Source organism: Crotalus tigris, unplaced genomic scaffold (assembly GCF_016545835.1).
Source record: "Crotalus tigris isolate CLP2741 ecotype Arizona unplaced genomic scaffold, ASM1654583v1 scf7180000024458.850180, whole genome shotgun sequence".
In the NCBI taxonomy this organism is placed as follows: Eukaryota; Metazoa; Chordata; class Lepidosauria; order Squamata; family Viperidae; genus Crotalus; species Crotalus tigris.
In genome coordinates, this window is record NW_024100628.1 from 821466 (window position 1) to 836298 (window position 14833).

General features: G+C 41.7%; 1 protein-coding gene across 1 annotated transcript; it reads left to right on the plus strand.

The window, feature by feature from the left end:
• Positions 1-241: 241 nt before the first annotated feature.
• On the plus strand, positions 242-13720 carry LOC120303081 (potassium voltage-gated channel subfamily G member 1-like). Its single transcript, XM_039332232.1, has 3 exons — positions 242-2904; positions 11451-12256; positions 13646-13720. Exons 2-3 carry the CDS (start codon positions 11501-11503, stop codon positions 13718-13720), a joined length of 831 nt encoding a protein of 276 aa, XP_039188166.1. The 5' UTR covers positions 242-2904; positions 11451-11500.
• Positions 13721-14833: the final 1113 nt, after the last annotated feature.

Here is a 14833-nt window from a genome sequence, read left to right on the forward strand (position 1 = left end):
GAGGCAGGCAGGCAGGCAGGCAGGAAGGCAGGCAGGCAGGAAGGCAGGCTTCCTTTACGTCCAGACTAAGACCTGAACTAAATTAACCATTTTCTATTTTTTTTTAAATGTTCAATATATACTGCTCAAAAAAATAAAGGGAACACAAACGTATAGGATCCTATACGTTTGTGTTCCCTTTAATTTTTTGAGCAGTATATACATAATTATATAACAAAACTTGTCTGTTAGGAATTATACAGTATTCTATAATACATCCCAGAATAACATGGGTAGATAAGACCAAGTATGTAAACACATATTTATTTGCTTGTTTCAAACATTTTAAAGCTAATTAATAACAATACATTTTGAGTGGTTAATAATAAATAAATATAGCAGACCAATTCTGTACTATTTATTCACGTAAGCTGCAAAATATTCTCAAAACAAAGATCCTAGATTGGTCCAAAACCACAATAGCAACTCAACATTTAACAACCAGTAAATCTATGAACTTAAATGGACTCCAGAAGATGGTAGAGGACAGGAAGACCTGGAGGAACGTCGTCCATGGGGTCGCGATGGGTCGGACACGACTTCGCAATTAACAACAACAACAACGATGATGATGATGATCTTGTCATTCTCTGACATTTATTTTTGAAAAGTAAAAAAAAATACTATGTATAATTTTGAAAGCTTCAATGCTGTTTTAATTGGAGAATTGTAACTCTAGTTCATTTCCCATTTTTTGAACTAGTGAAAAAGCAAAGTCTCCTTCAGATCTAATAGTATGAACAAGTTCTGTTGGAGCATTCTTAATTGTGATTATTTCTCAAAGTTATATTTGCTTTGAAATATAGATGTAAATTCTCTCAACACGAGTGGAAAGCAAATTACAATCCTTTTTTGAATAAAGGGTCAGATTATTAATAGTAGAAGGAGTTCAGTAAGAAGCATATCATGCTGAAAGCCTGCTGTGAAGTTTGTGAAGATTCAAGAGCACAAGACCCCCTCCCCATTCTTCAGATCCAGCTCACAGCAATGCAGCGACATCTAGTGTTTCTATCCACGGAAAGATTACCCGTCTAAGAAAAAAAATTCAGTGCAAATGTGTCTTCATTTCAGAAACGGCATTTCAGAAAACAATTAAGATGCAGTGTTCAAATCAATTAATCCCTATTAAATAAAATTAAATCATGCAACAACTTACACAGAAACAACACAATAGTTAAAATAATCAATCATTAATAACTACAACAAACACTTGAGGTACAGTTGTAATAGTTTCTCCGAACTGATCCAACTGTGTTCAGAGATACTAGCGGTACCCCTCATGATTGAGAAGATATTCTGTAGAACGTACATTAGTCAGCAGGCAAGAGAATTTGGAATTTAGGTAGTTGTCCATGAGCGAACTCCATTTCTTGGAAACAACAGGAATAAATGCCATCTTAATCTGACCCCAGCCACTCATAGCTAATCCAACGACATTCTACTAATCTGGCTATTTGCTTTATCCACTTCTCTGTCTTCTATTTTCCCTGGTTTTCCAACCCTAATCATGCAAAAGATAATCCCCAGCCTTTCCACAAGAGGCTGAAAAGGTACTAAATAGACATTCTACTCAGAGGAGGGAAAAGGTGGGCAAGATCAGCTGTAGCCATGTGTGGGAATTCTGGGAGTTGAAGTTCAAGATTTCTGAGTGGACCAGCTTGAGTAAAGGTAGATAAGATGGGATAGCAGGATGAGCCACTACGCAGACACTGACTTGCTATGTGTGTTTAACTGTGCAAAAGGTAACAAGCTGATTTAACCATGAATCATCTCCTTTCATATTCTCTTCTGCATTTTCACCACGAATAAAATCCTAACTGGGATGTTGTGGGAATTCTGCACACCTCCCTTCCATAAATATGGGGAAAGCAGAGGTGTTTGTGGAGTAAGTCTGCATTCTCAGAAAGGGCATTTATGATTTTAAGCATCCTTCACCCACACCACTGCCTAAATTTTCCACAGTGGTTCCTGAGTGCATGTGAAAAGCCACACATCTACCAAAGCTGTTCCCCACTTGTCCTTGGCAAAATCCGTGTTTACTGAACTGTTACCTTCTATTTAACGGAATTAACAAACTCCCTATCGGAAAATGTAAACTCAAAACTAGTGACAAAAGCACGTCATCCCACCGTGGTATGGATTGATGCGCGCATCTGCGTAAGCATAACTGCAGGAAGCACAGAGCCAGCGGGGTGAAAACATGGAAAAAGTGGGAGAAAAGAGATACTCAAATGGAGGAAGTTCGCAAGCACCTTTTCCGCCAGAGTTGCTTTTGAACCTCTTCCTGCCGAGGTATGTTCACGTCTGTTGCACGGTCAGTTGTGACGTTCTTTCTCCCGTTGGAAACGTCTGAATATAACAAGCCCGCGCAGGTCCTGAATTCCAAGCTACCGGTATGCATCAAGAAAAGTGTACGCGGCCTTTGCGGGGCGGCGGGGAGGGACGCCTGGTTGTCGGACTACTTGTTAGAGGCGGCGCGTCTGAGAGCCTGTTGCACGCAGGATGCGCTTCGCTGTCGCCGCGGCACGTGTGAGCGGGGAGGGTTCTGCCCGCGGCCGTTGCGTGTGCGGGGCGCGTCCTTCTTTCTTCGACGGCCGCTCCGCCTGCCGGGTATGAGAGCCGAGCCCAGGCCCCGGCGCTAGCTCCGGTCTTCCCCGAGTGCCTGAGCCTCCGTTACCATGAGCGCGCGCTCTCCGTGCCCAGGGCAGCAGCGAGACAGGTCCCGCGGGCGGAGATCCGTCGCCGCGATCCATTTCTGCGCTCTCGGGCGCGGTGCCTCTGTCGGACTCGCGCGTGATCCCCGGCTCTTTTCCTCACCTGCTGCTCCAGTCCGGAGACCCGGAGCTGCTGCTACGACGGCGGCAAGTAAGTAGGCGTGATCCGTTCCTCTCTTCCTCCTCCGCTCCTTTCTTTCTCTTCCAGAGGCCATCCTGTGCTGCCTGCTCAACCGAAAGTTGCTGGCAAAACTTTCTGCAGTGCCCCAAAACGAGACGCCCCGTTTGCAGCTTCATCCATTCCAGAAGGAAAGAAACTAAGCGCCTCCGGCGATTTAATGCAGATTTGCCATAACAGCTTCCTTGCCTGGTCCTGGAGAAGGGAAATATTGAAGGGTTGATGCGCATAAGGCTTCCTTCTTTCTCTCTCCCCCCCTCCCTAGCGCTCACCCTTTCGCAACTTGCAAATGCAAGTTTTCATCTGTTTTGGAATCGGGAACTGAAAGGAAAGGGTCTTGATCTAATCCGGATTCACGGATATTGCCTACTATTGCTTGAATGGTTTCTTTGCTCAGTGCACCATTTCTACTTAATTCGAGCCTGAAAGCTGGAAAAGCTCTGATGCGTATTGGTGTATGTGTGTACCTTTATTCCCGTTATTTTCATAACTGTCCAATTCTCTCTTCCCAGTCCCTCTTTGAGACAGTTTCATTTTTAAATATCTTTCTCATTTCCTCATCCTTTCCATGCTTATTCAGGAAAAATAAATATGGGTCTGTTGACTCCAGACTACCATAAATCCCACTTCTTACCTAGTGAGATGCCTGGAATTGTAGCTTTCATTTAGCAGGATCCCTTCTCGTTTTCACTTCCACCTGTGACATAGCATTTGTCCTAATGTAGAATCCCATAATTACAAAATGGTTGTTTGGGCTAACTAGTATAACATAAAAGGATTTGATTGCATGGAGCAGTATTTTCCATTGTTTTGTATTCTGTATGTAGGAAGTTCACTTTTGTGTGATCCTGGCTTTCCCAATAAATCAAAGCAGCTTGCTTTGTTTTGCTTGAGGGGCTAAAATGTGTTCAGATAGCAGAATTTATTTCATTTTCAGGCTGTGGTTTGTTCTGGACAGTTGTCAGAGCTTCTCTTCCCCCCCCCCCCTTTTTTTTTTTTTCTCCCTTAACTTTAAGCACCATTCTCTCAGTTTGAACTGTGGGATAGGGATAAGTTAGTTTTCACCATAGTAACCCCTGGTTAGCAGTTCTAAGAAGGAAGCATTGTTACTTTCATTTATTCTAAATGAGTTTCTGTTTACTGACTTCATCAGGAATGCATTTCAATTACTTATCCTTTGCAGCATTTTTTGTTGCAGTCTTTTGATTTTCCCCATGGCTGCAATGCATCTGAAACCTGTTTACTAAGAATATTATGGATTGCTTCTTTATCCCCATTTCATCTTCTCTCAGCAAGGGCAACTCTGTAGCTAGAATTAATTGTGAATAGATTTGGTTTATTTGCACAATTCTGCTCTAGAAAGGAGAAGTTAACTTTTCAGTAGTTAGGGCCTGAGGTTGGTCATTGTTTTCTCTTTTAAATAGAAGATTAAGCTAAAACTTTGACATAGTATTGAATTTCTTGGTTGCTTTCCCCAGATTCCTTGGGATAAAATTGGACAACTTAATAGCTGCAGGTTAGATAATTAAGCAAAATTCTTGTCTTATATTGGTGAAAACTCAGATATGCCGCTACTGTCATTTTTGCTACAGCTTCCATAACTCACTTTTATCAGTACAGAGCTAAAATTTAATATTATATGGGTTTTAAAGCTAGCAAATCAGAATTTGAAAAGTATTTTGAATGGCAGATACATAATACCTCTCTGGCTGGTTTTTAAGGCTTTTTATGACACAATGCTTTCTCTATGTGTTGGATTTGACTTCTCATTATCCCTATAGGGATAGTCATGGGAGAAAGCTTACCTAAGAAGTGCTATCTTTGTTTATGCGGTAGAGATAAATCTTTTGAAATTTGGAGCTTTCCTTCACTTTATTGCTATAAAGTAGATCAGAGAAAAATTAATATTGAATTAGCAATAATAACTAATCTAGCACTTGTTTTCATTAGCCATTCAGTGCCTTCCACTCTTCTGGTCAACTAATACCCAGAGTTTCTGGCCTGTGGAAGTCACTTAAGGCCATCACAACTTTCAGCTGTCAGCAGCTATTTCCTCCATAAAAAACGACAAGTTCTTTTAATTTCTCTTGGTAATGTCTTTTTGAAAAGGCCATTCATTATGTTGGGACATGAACACATTTTACTATAGGGAGGAATAATAAATGGCAGTTAAGCTTTCCCAGCCCTCAGAAGTCTGTTCAGACTTTCATGGTTTATAGCATTTTATAGCACATTATCATTTTCATCCAAGAAGCTGCTCTGCAGTTGCCTGCAACACAAAATGGTAGCAAGTTCTTTTCACAGGATCACTGATTACATCAGAGATGCATTGCAGAAATCAGAAATGCTGCAGAGGAAATTTGAAAGTGGCATTTTAACACTGAAGTTGCTGCCTCTGTTCCCTCATTTGAGAAGGACAAAAATTCTGTTCCATTTGACTTGACAAGGTCTTCCTGCTTCTTGCAGAGAGAGAGAACTAATCATACAGCTTCCTAAATCTGATTTTGTGAATATAGTGAGGGTGGGGCTTTTTTTCCCTTTATTACACAAAATGTTGTTGCTTAGGAGATACATTGTCCAATTCTGTGCATACTCATTGAAAAATAAGTAATCCTGTTGAATGGGATTTAATTCAATTTGACGTACATAGGATTTTATCCTATAGGGTTTTTTTTTCAACTTTATGGTTTTAAGAGGGTCTCTGTATGTCACCCATTCTTTTGCGTGAAAGTTGTTTCAGCATGGAATGGAACAGGAGCACATTCAGTAGTACTTTTTGCCCAAAGTCACAAATAGTTATTAAACATCAATTTTCCTTAAGTTGGCGACCTCCAGTTGGGCTGGACTGTAGTTTCAGTCTTCTGGGTATCATGGCTAAAGAAAAGAGTATTTGGGATCCAGCCCAGATAGAGGGTGCCAGATTAAGAAAAGGCTCCCATACATTACAGCTGGGTTTACAGAAGATGTTTAAATGAATTATTGAACAGACATATTTTCTGGACCTGTATAATACTTGGTTTCCCAGCAAGCAAAAGAGCTGTGATTTCCCAACACAATAAGGCCCCAAGAAAGTAATCAAATTTATCAGGCAGGGTAAATACAGCCATTAAGCTTTAAATATATTTTGTAAACCTGATCGATCTAAAACATCATAACTTCTCTATAAACATCTTCTGCTAGCTGCTGGACAGAGGCTGTAGAATGTGAAGCACATTTTTACTTATTTATTTCTCTGCAGGATAAAATTGTCTATCTATTTTCATGAAGCACATAATATCTGCAAGCTGACCTAGAAGTTATCTCTTTTTCCTTGAAGCCTGCAAAAATCTTTTCCTATCTAAATGTTTTATTGCACAAAGCCTTGTTTTGTCAGACAGGATTCAGGGTGAATCCAGAGAAACTTTTACTTGAACAAGGTGGCAAAGATTGGAAGCTGAATGTTGGTATTTGTTTGTCACAGATGGCCAGTTCTTCCTATGTAACTTGATTGAAAATCTTAGAGGATAGCGATCAGAATACCAATGTCCTGGAGAACTTCTGTCCATTCCATCATGAAAGCAAAAGCTAGTAATGGTAAGATATGAGAGAGATCCTGGAAACTCTTCCTCCAGATGGTGTCAAGGGAAACTCCAGCCTTCCTTTTTCACACATAAACATATGCCCTGCTGGCTAAATATGGATGAGTACTGCCAGCTGGCATGAAAGAAATTGACCATTTCACAATCCTGTTATTCCTCATATGAAGAGAGCTTAGTAAATATGGCTTAATATTAACCAAGCTAATCTAGGATATGGACTCCAAACAACACAGCAAACCACATCTAGCTATGGTCTGCCAATTTCCCTTATTTCTGGTTAGTATTTCAGAAGCTTTTGTATGTCTGGCTACTTCTCCATCCCCAAATGTCCTTGCACTAGAAGATTGGTTGATCTATATCATCACCTTGTTCCTGCACAAGATTAGAGCTAAGTCATCAGAAGGAAGGTGGCAGAAAGCTGATTTTTTTTTCTCCAGTTTTCCCCCCATCTTTGTTTTCAAAGTGAAGGCTGGTGTACCTTGATAAATTAAAAATGAATAGGAAGCAGCAAAACAGTTATCCAATGGTTTCGAGATCCTGCACCTTTTTCTTGAAGGAATCAAGTATGCTACTGATATGTGCACTATACAGATCAAGCCATGTTGTTCACATCATATTGTAATATATCTAAAAGACATTATAAAAAAAACAGATGTATTGCTTCCTAGAGAAGAAAGATACACTGGATAGGACAGTAGCCACAAATAAAATCAAGTGGAGAAGTAATAATATCAAAATGGATCCCTTGAGTTAAATTCCTAATGATTATATTCATAGAATTTTCTTGGTAGCATTATGGAGTTGCAATTTCCTCCTATTTGGTGACATCAAGCCAATCCTGGCTGTCTTTGTAAAACTGAATTAGGTTTGGGCTTGATTTGTTCTGGGTGGGACCCATCAGAGTGGTAGGCTAGACTGGGAAGTAGAAAGAATATCTGGAACATTCTGCTAGTAAAACATTGCCATATTGTTACCAAGAAAACCACATTGGACATGTCTGGAAAGTCAGCAGAGAGGTTTGCTCAGCAGAGTAGAGCCTTTTCTACTGCTAAGTGGGAGCAGGAAAACAAATAAAATATTTTCCTCAAGTACCAGATACAATAGTGATAGCCTTCCAAATTTTGCTAACAATCTCCTCTGTTAAATCTTGGCAACATGATCCAGAGAGAAAAATACTCCCTCAAGAGGTTGTCTGTGGACCATGGAGCAAAGCAGGCTGTGAACCATGGAAAGAAGGACAGAGAAGATGGGGGGGGACACGAACACATGCACCTCCCTCCTCCTCAGTTCTAGCAGACTCTAAAACTCGGGCCTAATGTCTACCCCACAACATTCAATTACTTCCTTCTGTAATAGAAATATGCATCTATATCATCCCGTCTCTTGCTCTCTCCACTGTAAAATACCCCCCTACCTCTCTTCTGCCTTGGCCAGTCCACCAGGACTAATAACCAGTTTAAGATGCCACTTATAAGAAGGATGTTAAGAAAATTGACCCCAAGAGGTTGGACAAAGCTGAAGAGGGTCTCAGAGACCAAATCAGAGAAACATTGGAATATAGTAAGGTCAAAAGACAGTACAGTACTATCTTCAAATATTAATAAGCTTTAATATATGTCTTCATTCTTGCTGACCTACCTCGCATCAGGAGCTCTTAATTCATTAAGTTTAAATGGCACTTAAACAGAACCCTTGCTGGTTTTGAAAGAAGAGAAAGGTCATCACTAAACTGGAAGCAACTCTGTGTGTTACAGATTTCTCAGACTTGACTTTCTGGATCTCTTCCACAAACTAATCTAAACTGAATGTCAAGTGAACCTAAAAACTGACGAAGTAAGAGGAGTTGAATGGCAAATAGTGCCTTCATGCTGTACATGATATGTAGGCATGTTGTAAGCTGCCTAGAGTAGTCCCACAGTAAGTTAGGCAGCAAATAAATTTAACAAATAAATGGGGAATGTATATTCATATGTACATTTATTCTCTTATATTGGTAACATGAAGAACCCTATTTGGTCAATTGCCCAATTCTGGACTATTTCCAAAAGATACTGACAAACATGCGAAGGCTGAGAATATTACTGTTTCTTTTTTAATTTTTACTAGAATTTTACAGTACAATAAAAGCATAAAAAATGAAAAGAACAATAAAAAGATAGGAAATAAGAAAAAAAATGAAAACAGAAAACAGGAGAAAGCCCTATAGAATTTTGAATCCCACCTTTCTTTGTATTGAGTAATTGCCTTCTTTTTCTTCTTCCTTTATCCTTCTAAATTCCAAATCCATAAGACATTAGTTCAGTCTTCAGACTTCAGCAAGAAGTCCCTATATGGCTTCCAGTCTTTTAAAAAAAAGTCTGCAGTTTTTGAGTATATTACTGTTTTAATGTACTTATTTAAGAAATGTATATGCTGTCTTTCAGGGGGAGGTTCATGGTAAATATAACCTCAAATTAAACAAGATAGGTCTGGATAAATCAACCCTGATCTGATTCCAGCTGGATGTTTGTGTTTCAAGAGCAAGGCTCTATTCAAGTTTATGATTTGGGATTCAGTATCCACCTGATAGCGTTTATCTGCCTTCAAGATTCAATCCATAGTCTGTGATGGGAAAACTTCAACATGTCTGAAGCTGCTTCATTTTTGGCAGATGAAGATAAAAGTAGCAAAGATGCTAGACCCAGCCAAAGACTTTAAAACTGCCAAATTTGTTTTGAAAACTTTCAAGAGTTTTATTACAATACCATTTTAAAATATATCCCCATCAACCTTTAAAGAGAAAGTTGCAGATGATAAAAGAACAGTGCAACAGATTCAAAATGTAAAACAGGTTCAGAATAGGATAATTGAACCATAGAGAATGCATCATTGGTAACCTTACCACTTGCTATTTTTAGAGCACGAAACATGGAATATTGCCTATTAAGAACATCCATTCACTTATTATCAAGAGTCTTAAATCAAACCAGAATTGAAACTGAACAGAGTTCCCACATGTTGAGAAGATGGGCATGGAAATATAACATTGTATAAGCACATAGAAAGCAAATATTTTATAGAAGAGCTGTGGGATATGTTAGTAACCACACAATTTATCTTTTTGATAATCTTTGATTACTTTAAAAAATAGTAGTTTTGCAGAGATGTGTTTAAATTATGGAAACAACACTTTGTAAAACAGTGGTTCTCAACCTTTTTAATGCCGCGACCCCCAACCGGTCGTAAGTCGAGGACTAAACCAGTCGTAAGTCGAGGACTAAACCGGTCGTAAGTCAAGGACTACCCAGCCGGTCGTAAGTCGAGGACTTTCCCTGCCCGGGAACGCCATGCATGCGTGGTGCCGCCCCCTGTGCCGGCTGAGACGTAGCTGGCAAGCGGCAGAGATGGAGCAGGCCGACCACTGGCTGGGCCACCAGCTGGCCCACCCCAAGGGAGGTAAGGCACCCACCGGAAAAGGGGGAAAAATGGTGGACAGCCTCACTTGGTGACCCCCGTGAAATGGTCGATCAACCCCAAATGGGGTCCCGACCCATAGGTTGAGAACCGCTGTTGTAAAATGTCAGAAAAATTACTAAATGAGATTTCTAAGGGTCAATCAGTATTCGTCTCCCTCCTCATGACAGATAGAACCAATGATGTATCATAATAAGATTTGCAAAATGTTTTAAAAAGTCAACTTACTATATGTAGTTTTACTTAAATAGGAGGATGTATACTGATCACAGAATTTGAATAACCTTGGTGTACAACCATGATCAATTTATTGTTTTAGGACTAATAGCACTCTGTCCTAGATTTCCCCCCATACAATTAGTTTCTGCACCCAGAAATTTGTAGAATGGAAAATAGCACCATACCTTGACAGTTGTACAATACACAGTAAATTTCACCATAAGAAATTGTGTGATTGAGGGAAAAGGTTCTGCAGAGACTTCTCCCCCTAGTGAACCTAGCAAGAATTAATGAGTAATATAATCAGCCTGCATTAGTAACTTTATTCACTAATACATGAATTACAGGCTCTAAATCTAGAAACAAGATTTATTAGTGACATATCTCTTCTAGGTGCTATTAGCTACTCTCCTAGCCTGGTATCTGCATTGTACAGCCCCAGATTACATCTTCTTAAAAGAGATGTTCCACCAAAAATGTAGATTTGACTCCTGCATATATTTGCTACTTTTCCAGCATTCTTTCCTTCCCCTAGATCCATTCCCATATCAAATATTTTATATAATTTTATCTTCATACTCTTATAAATGGAGCGGCATGGTGGCTCAGTGGTTAAGACACTGGCCTTGTCAGCTAGAAAGCCAGCAGCCCAGGTTTGAGAACTGAGCACCACCCGTCGTCACTCCAGCTCCTGCCAACCTAGCAATTCGAAAACATGCAAAAGCAAGTAGATAAATAGGTACCACTTTGGTGGGAAGGTAACAGCACTCCATGACATCATGCTGGCCACATGACCACAGAAATGTCTTCAGACAGCGCTGACTCAATTGAAAGTGAGATGAGCACTGCCCCCTAGAGTCACCAACAACTAGCGGAGTAAAGTCTGCAAAGACTTCTTTTACCTCTATAAATTATTTCCATTTCATACTACCTGTATATCAGTGATCTGCCAGATTGCAATGGTGGTGCCAGAGTTCCCATAATCCCCCAAAGTATCCATGAACTCCAAATAGAATAATAACAATAGGTGGAATCTCATGAATCACGAATCTTCATGACTTTTACATGAGGCCTTGCGAGATTTCAATAAGCAACAATAACTGGAAGGAGGATATAGAAATTTCCAATAGTTGGCTGTTTCCATTGTTAAATTTTTATTTTTTGGTTCTTGTGCAAATCCCATGCAAATTATTCCCTCCCTTCCCCAATACCCAACATCGTATGAGGTACAGACATGAACTGATACTTTGTTTTCCCCCTTCATTTTAGAAATTTGTAACTGAAGCCCTAAAGTGATGTGAAGTAAGCCGGTGATCAAGATGACTCTTCTCCCAGGAGAAAATTCAGACTATGACTACAGTGCCCTCAGCTGTGCTTCAGATGCCTCCTTCAACCACCCTTTCTTTGCTGAAAGAGAAACTCTGAAAGGAGTCTTCTATCAAAGAGCTAAGCGTCTCCACCCTGGCAAAGACCTCTATGAAAGTGTTTGCCCAGAAGAAAGGAAACACCATATCATCATTAACGTGGGTGGCTTCAAATACTTGCTCCCCTGGACCACTCTTGATGAGTTCCCCATGACTCGCTTGGGACAGCTAAAATTCTGCAACAATTTTGACGATATCCTCAATATTTGTGACGATTATGATGTGACTTGCAACGAGTTCTTCTTTGATCGCAACCCAGGAGCATTTAGGACCATCTTGACTTTTCTGCAGGCAGGGAAGCTCCGACTTTTGAGGGAGATGTGCGCCCTCTCCTTCCAGGAAGAGTTGCTTTACTGGGGCATTGAGGAGAACAGCCTAGAGTGGTGCTGCAAGAGAAGATACCTCCAGAAGATGGAGGAATTTGCAGAAATGAACGAACCAGAGGACGAGTTCACTGATTGCGAAAACCCTTCTGAAGCAGCAGAGCCAAAAACCAGCCGGTGCATGAAAAAGTTACAGGACATGGTGGAGAAGCCTCAGTCAGGTATCCCAGGGAAAGTGTTTGCCTGTTTATCGGTCCTCTTTGTAACAGTCACAGCAGTTAATCTGTCTATCAGCACCATGCCTGGGTTACGAGAAGAAGAGGAACGCGTAAGTTGTCGGGGAGGGGGGGAAGGGGATTACTTGAAATTATCTCATTATCTGGAATTATTCTCTTTGCTCACCCTTTGGATCCTCTTTTTGTGCAAGCAATTATGTTGGTCATAGCAACTGTGAAAGGGACCTCGGATTGCTAGTGAACAATCAACTAAATATGAGCCAGCAGTGGGTGGCAGCACCCAAAAAAGCCAATGCAATCCTAGGTTGCATTAACAGAGGGATAGAATCAAGATCATGTGAAGTCTTAATACAGCTCTATAAAGCCTTAGTAAGGCCACACCTAGAATATAGCATCCAGTTTTGGTTACCACGAAATAAAAAAACGTAGACACCTTGGAAAGAGTGCAGAGAAGACCAACAAAGATGATTAAGGGCCGAGAGGCTAAAACAGCCACTAAATGAACTATTGTTAAGTCAAGGATTACTTCTTATCTATTAGATGAATGTGGATAGATTTACAATAGGTGCAAATGTGCATTTTTGTGGTGGACTGACCTCTTTTCTCCCCCACTTCCCTGGGGAATGTACTTCTTTTGAACTGAGTTTTGGTTTCCACTTTTGCTTCATGGTTCTCACCTTGATTCAGGTGTGTTGATAATAGAGGTACTTAACTGCCATTCAGTGGCATGCTAGAAATCTTCACCTGAAATGCTGGGGCTGTTTTGGAGCATTTGACAGAAGAGCAAGGCCAAAGCGAAGCCAACATGCATCCTGAAGGAGAGTTCATTCAGAACTGCTTTTTTTAAAGGATGCAGCTCATTTAATAAAGCCTTAAAAACAGAATGAAGAGTTCTCCAGCACTGGAGATGGAGAATCCACCAATGGGTTTAGACTGTGTTCCTACTCAATCAGATCAAGTCAGCCAAACTTGCAACACCTGTCCTGGACTAAGGTGTCCCAGTCTCGACTTGATCTTGCCCAGGACAGACGTGCAAGTTTGGCTCATAGGCAGGTAGATTTCCCATTGGTGGATTTTCTATTTTCCTCAGTCTTCTGAGCAGCACTACAACCAGCGCAGTTTTCAGCCTGACTGCTCCATTTTCAAAAACGATAACATCTTTCTCCTTCCTTGAGGAACGGAGGCTTCCACTAAAGTAAAGTCTTGAAGCTGAGGGAAGCTGCCTTCCCTCTGCAACAAGGCTTACCTTCTCTCCCTTGGGCAGCACTGAGATCAGTGCTACATTTTATTTCCTTTCTTCCTAGCTTCCGAGGATCGTCCTCTCAAGCTTTCCCTCCTTACCAGACCCTGCGGCTGTAGTGCTGACTACCAAACGCGCGCAAGCTAAAAACGGCCATTTGAAGCCAGCACATGTTCGGAAAGTCCCCGCTTCTTCTCTTTGCCTTTCCAGCCTATGATCGCCTCTCTAATCTTTTTTGAAGATTTCTCTCTTACTGGAGCCTGTGACTGCAGCTCTGAAGGCAGAACACGCGCACAAGCTGAAAACGGCCGCTTGAGGCTAGCGTGTGTTCGGGAAGTGCTCAGGCAGGCTTCCCCGGCATTTATCTCTCGGTGACGGCCCTCCAGGGGGTGATCATCAGGGGACCCCAGATAGAGAACAGGGGAGGTGATCAAAGTAGCTTCCCCCTTCAACAGGCTCCATTTGTAAATCCCTTGGGCGGCCATCATTTTGTGGCCTGCGCAAGGCCTTTTGCCTCATACAGCCGCCATTTTTAGTCCTGTGCGGCCTTTGCCGTGTGCCGGGCCTGTGGGGCACTCACAGAGAGGGGAAATCTCTCCCCGATCACCTTATCTTTATTTGCAATTCCTCACCCTCGGAGGGGGCCGAATTCTCCTTTCCCCTGTTTCATTCTCCTTCTCATTTATATAGGGGAACCACCTCAGTTTACGGCCGCCATCTTGAAAGGCAGGCCGCATTCATTCAACTCCCTGTGGGCCGTAGACAAGAGCTTCCTTACAGTTGGGTAGAAAGTGGATTCACATTTTTTCTGTCCAAATTAGTCAATTCTAATTACAATACTGCATCTAGATCTCAGGTTCTGGGCTCGGTGTCTCCATACCTGGTCACTTAGAGGTGGGCAGTGAGTGCTGTGACATTGCACAGGGGACTTTGCCGTCCCACAGTCCTGCGCACCGCGTACGCTGTATTGCCACTCTTCAAGTAGCTGGCTCGGCAACACTACGTGGCTGCTCACACAACCAGTCAATCAAACAGTACCACCTTCGTGACCCGGGGGGGGCAGGGTGACCAGTATCATCCCCTGCTCTTGATTTTCTCCTTCCCGCCTACGCTGTATCAGGATACCAGGGGTACCCTCTTGTGCACCTGAGTTTATCCACCAGGATGGAGGACACTACGGCTTCCACGAAGAAGGATGTCTTACCTCCTTCCTCGGCCCCAAAACGGCACAGATCCTCCAATCAGGAGACCACAGACAAGATTTCAGCCAAGGCCAAGGCCAGATCTGTGGCAAAACCCTCCAAAACGGCGGAGAAACATGCCAGCAGGAGACACCAACCTCTGGAGAAAGAGTTCTCCAAAGCACAAAAGCAGGCCAGGATTGAGACTAAACAGGCCGAAGCGCCCCCTTTCGATTTACCTCTGGGCC

Coding starts and splice junctions, on each gene's coding strand:
- LOC120303081 (XM_039332232.1), top strand. CDS start 11,501: ATGACTCTTCTCCCAGGAGAAAATTCAGACTATGACTACAGTGCCCTC. Junction 12,257..13,645: donor TACGAGAAGAAGAGGAACGC/GTAAGTTGTCGG, acceptor TCTTTTTTGAAG/ATTTCTCTCTTACTGGAGCC.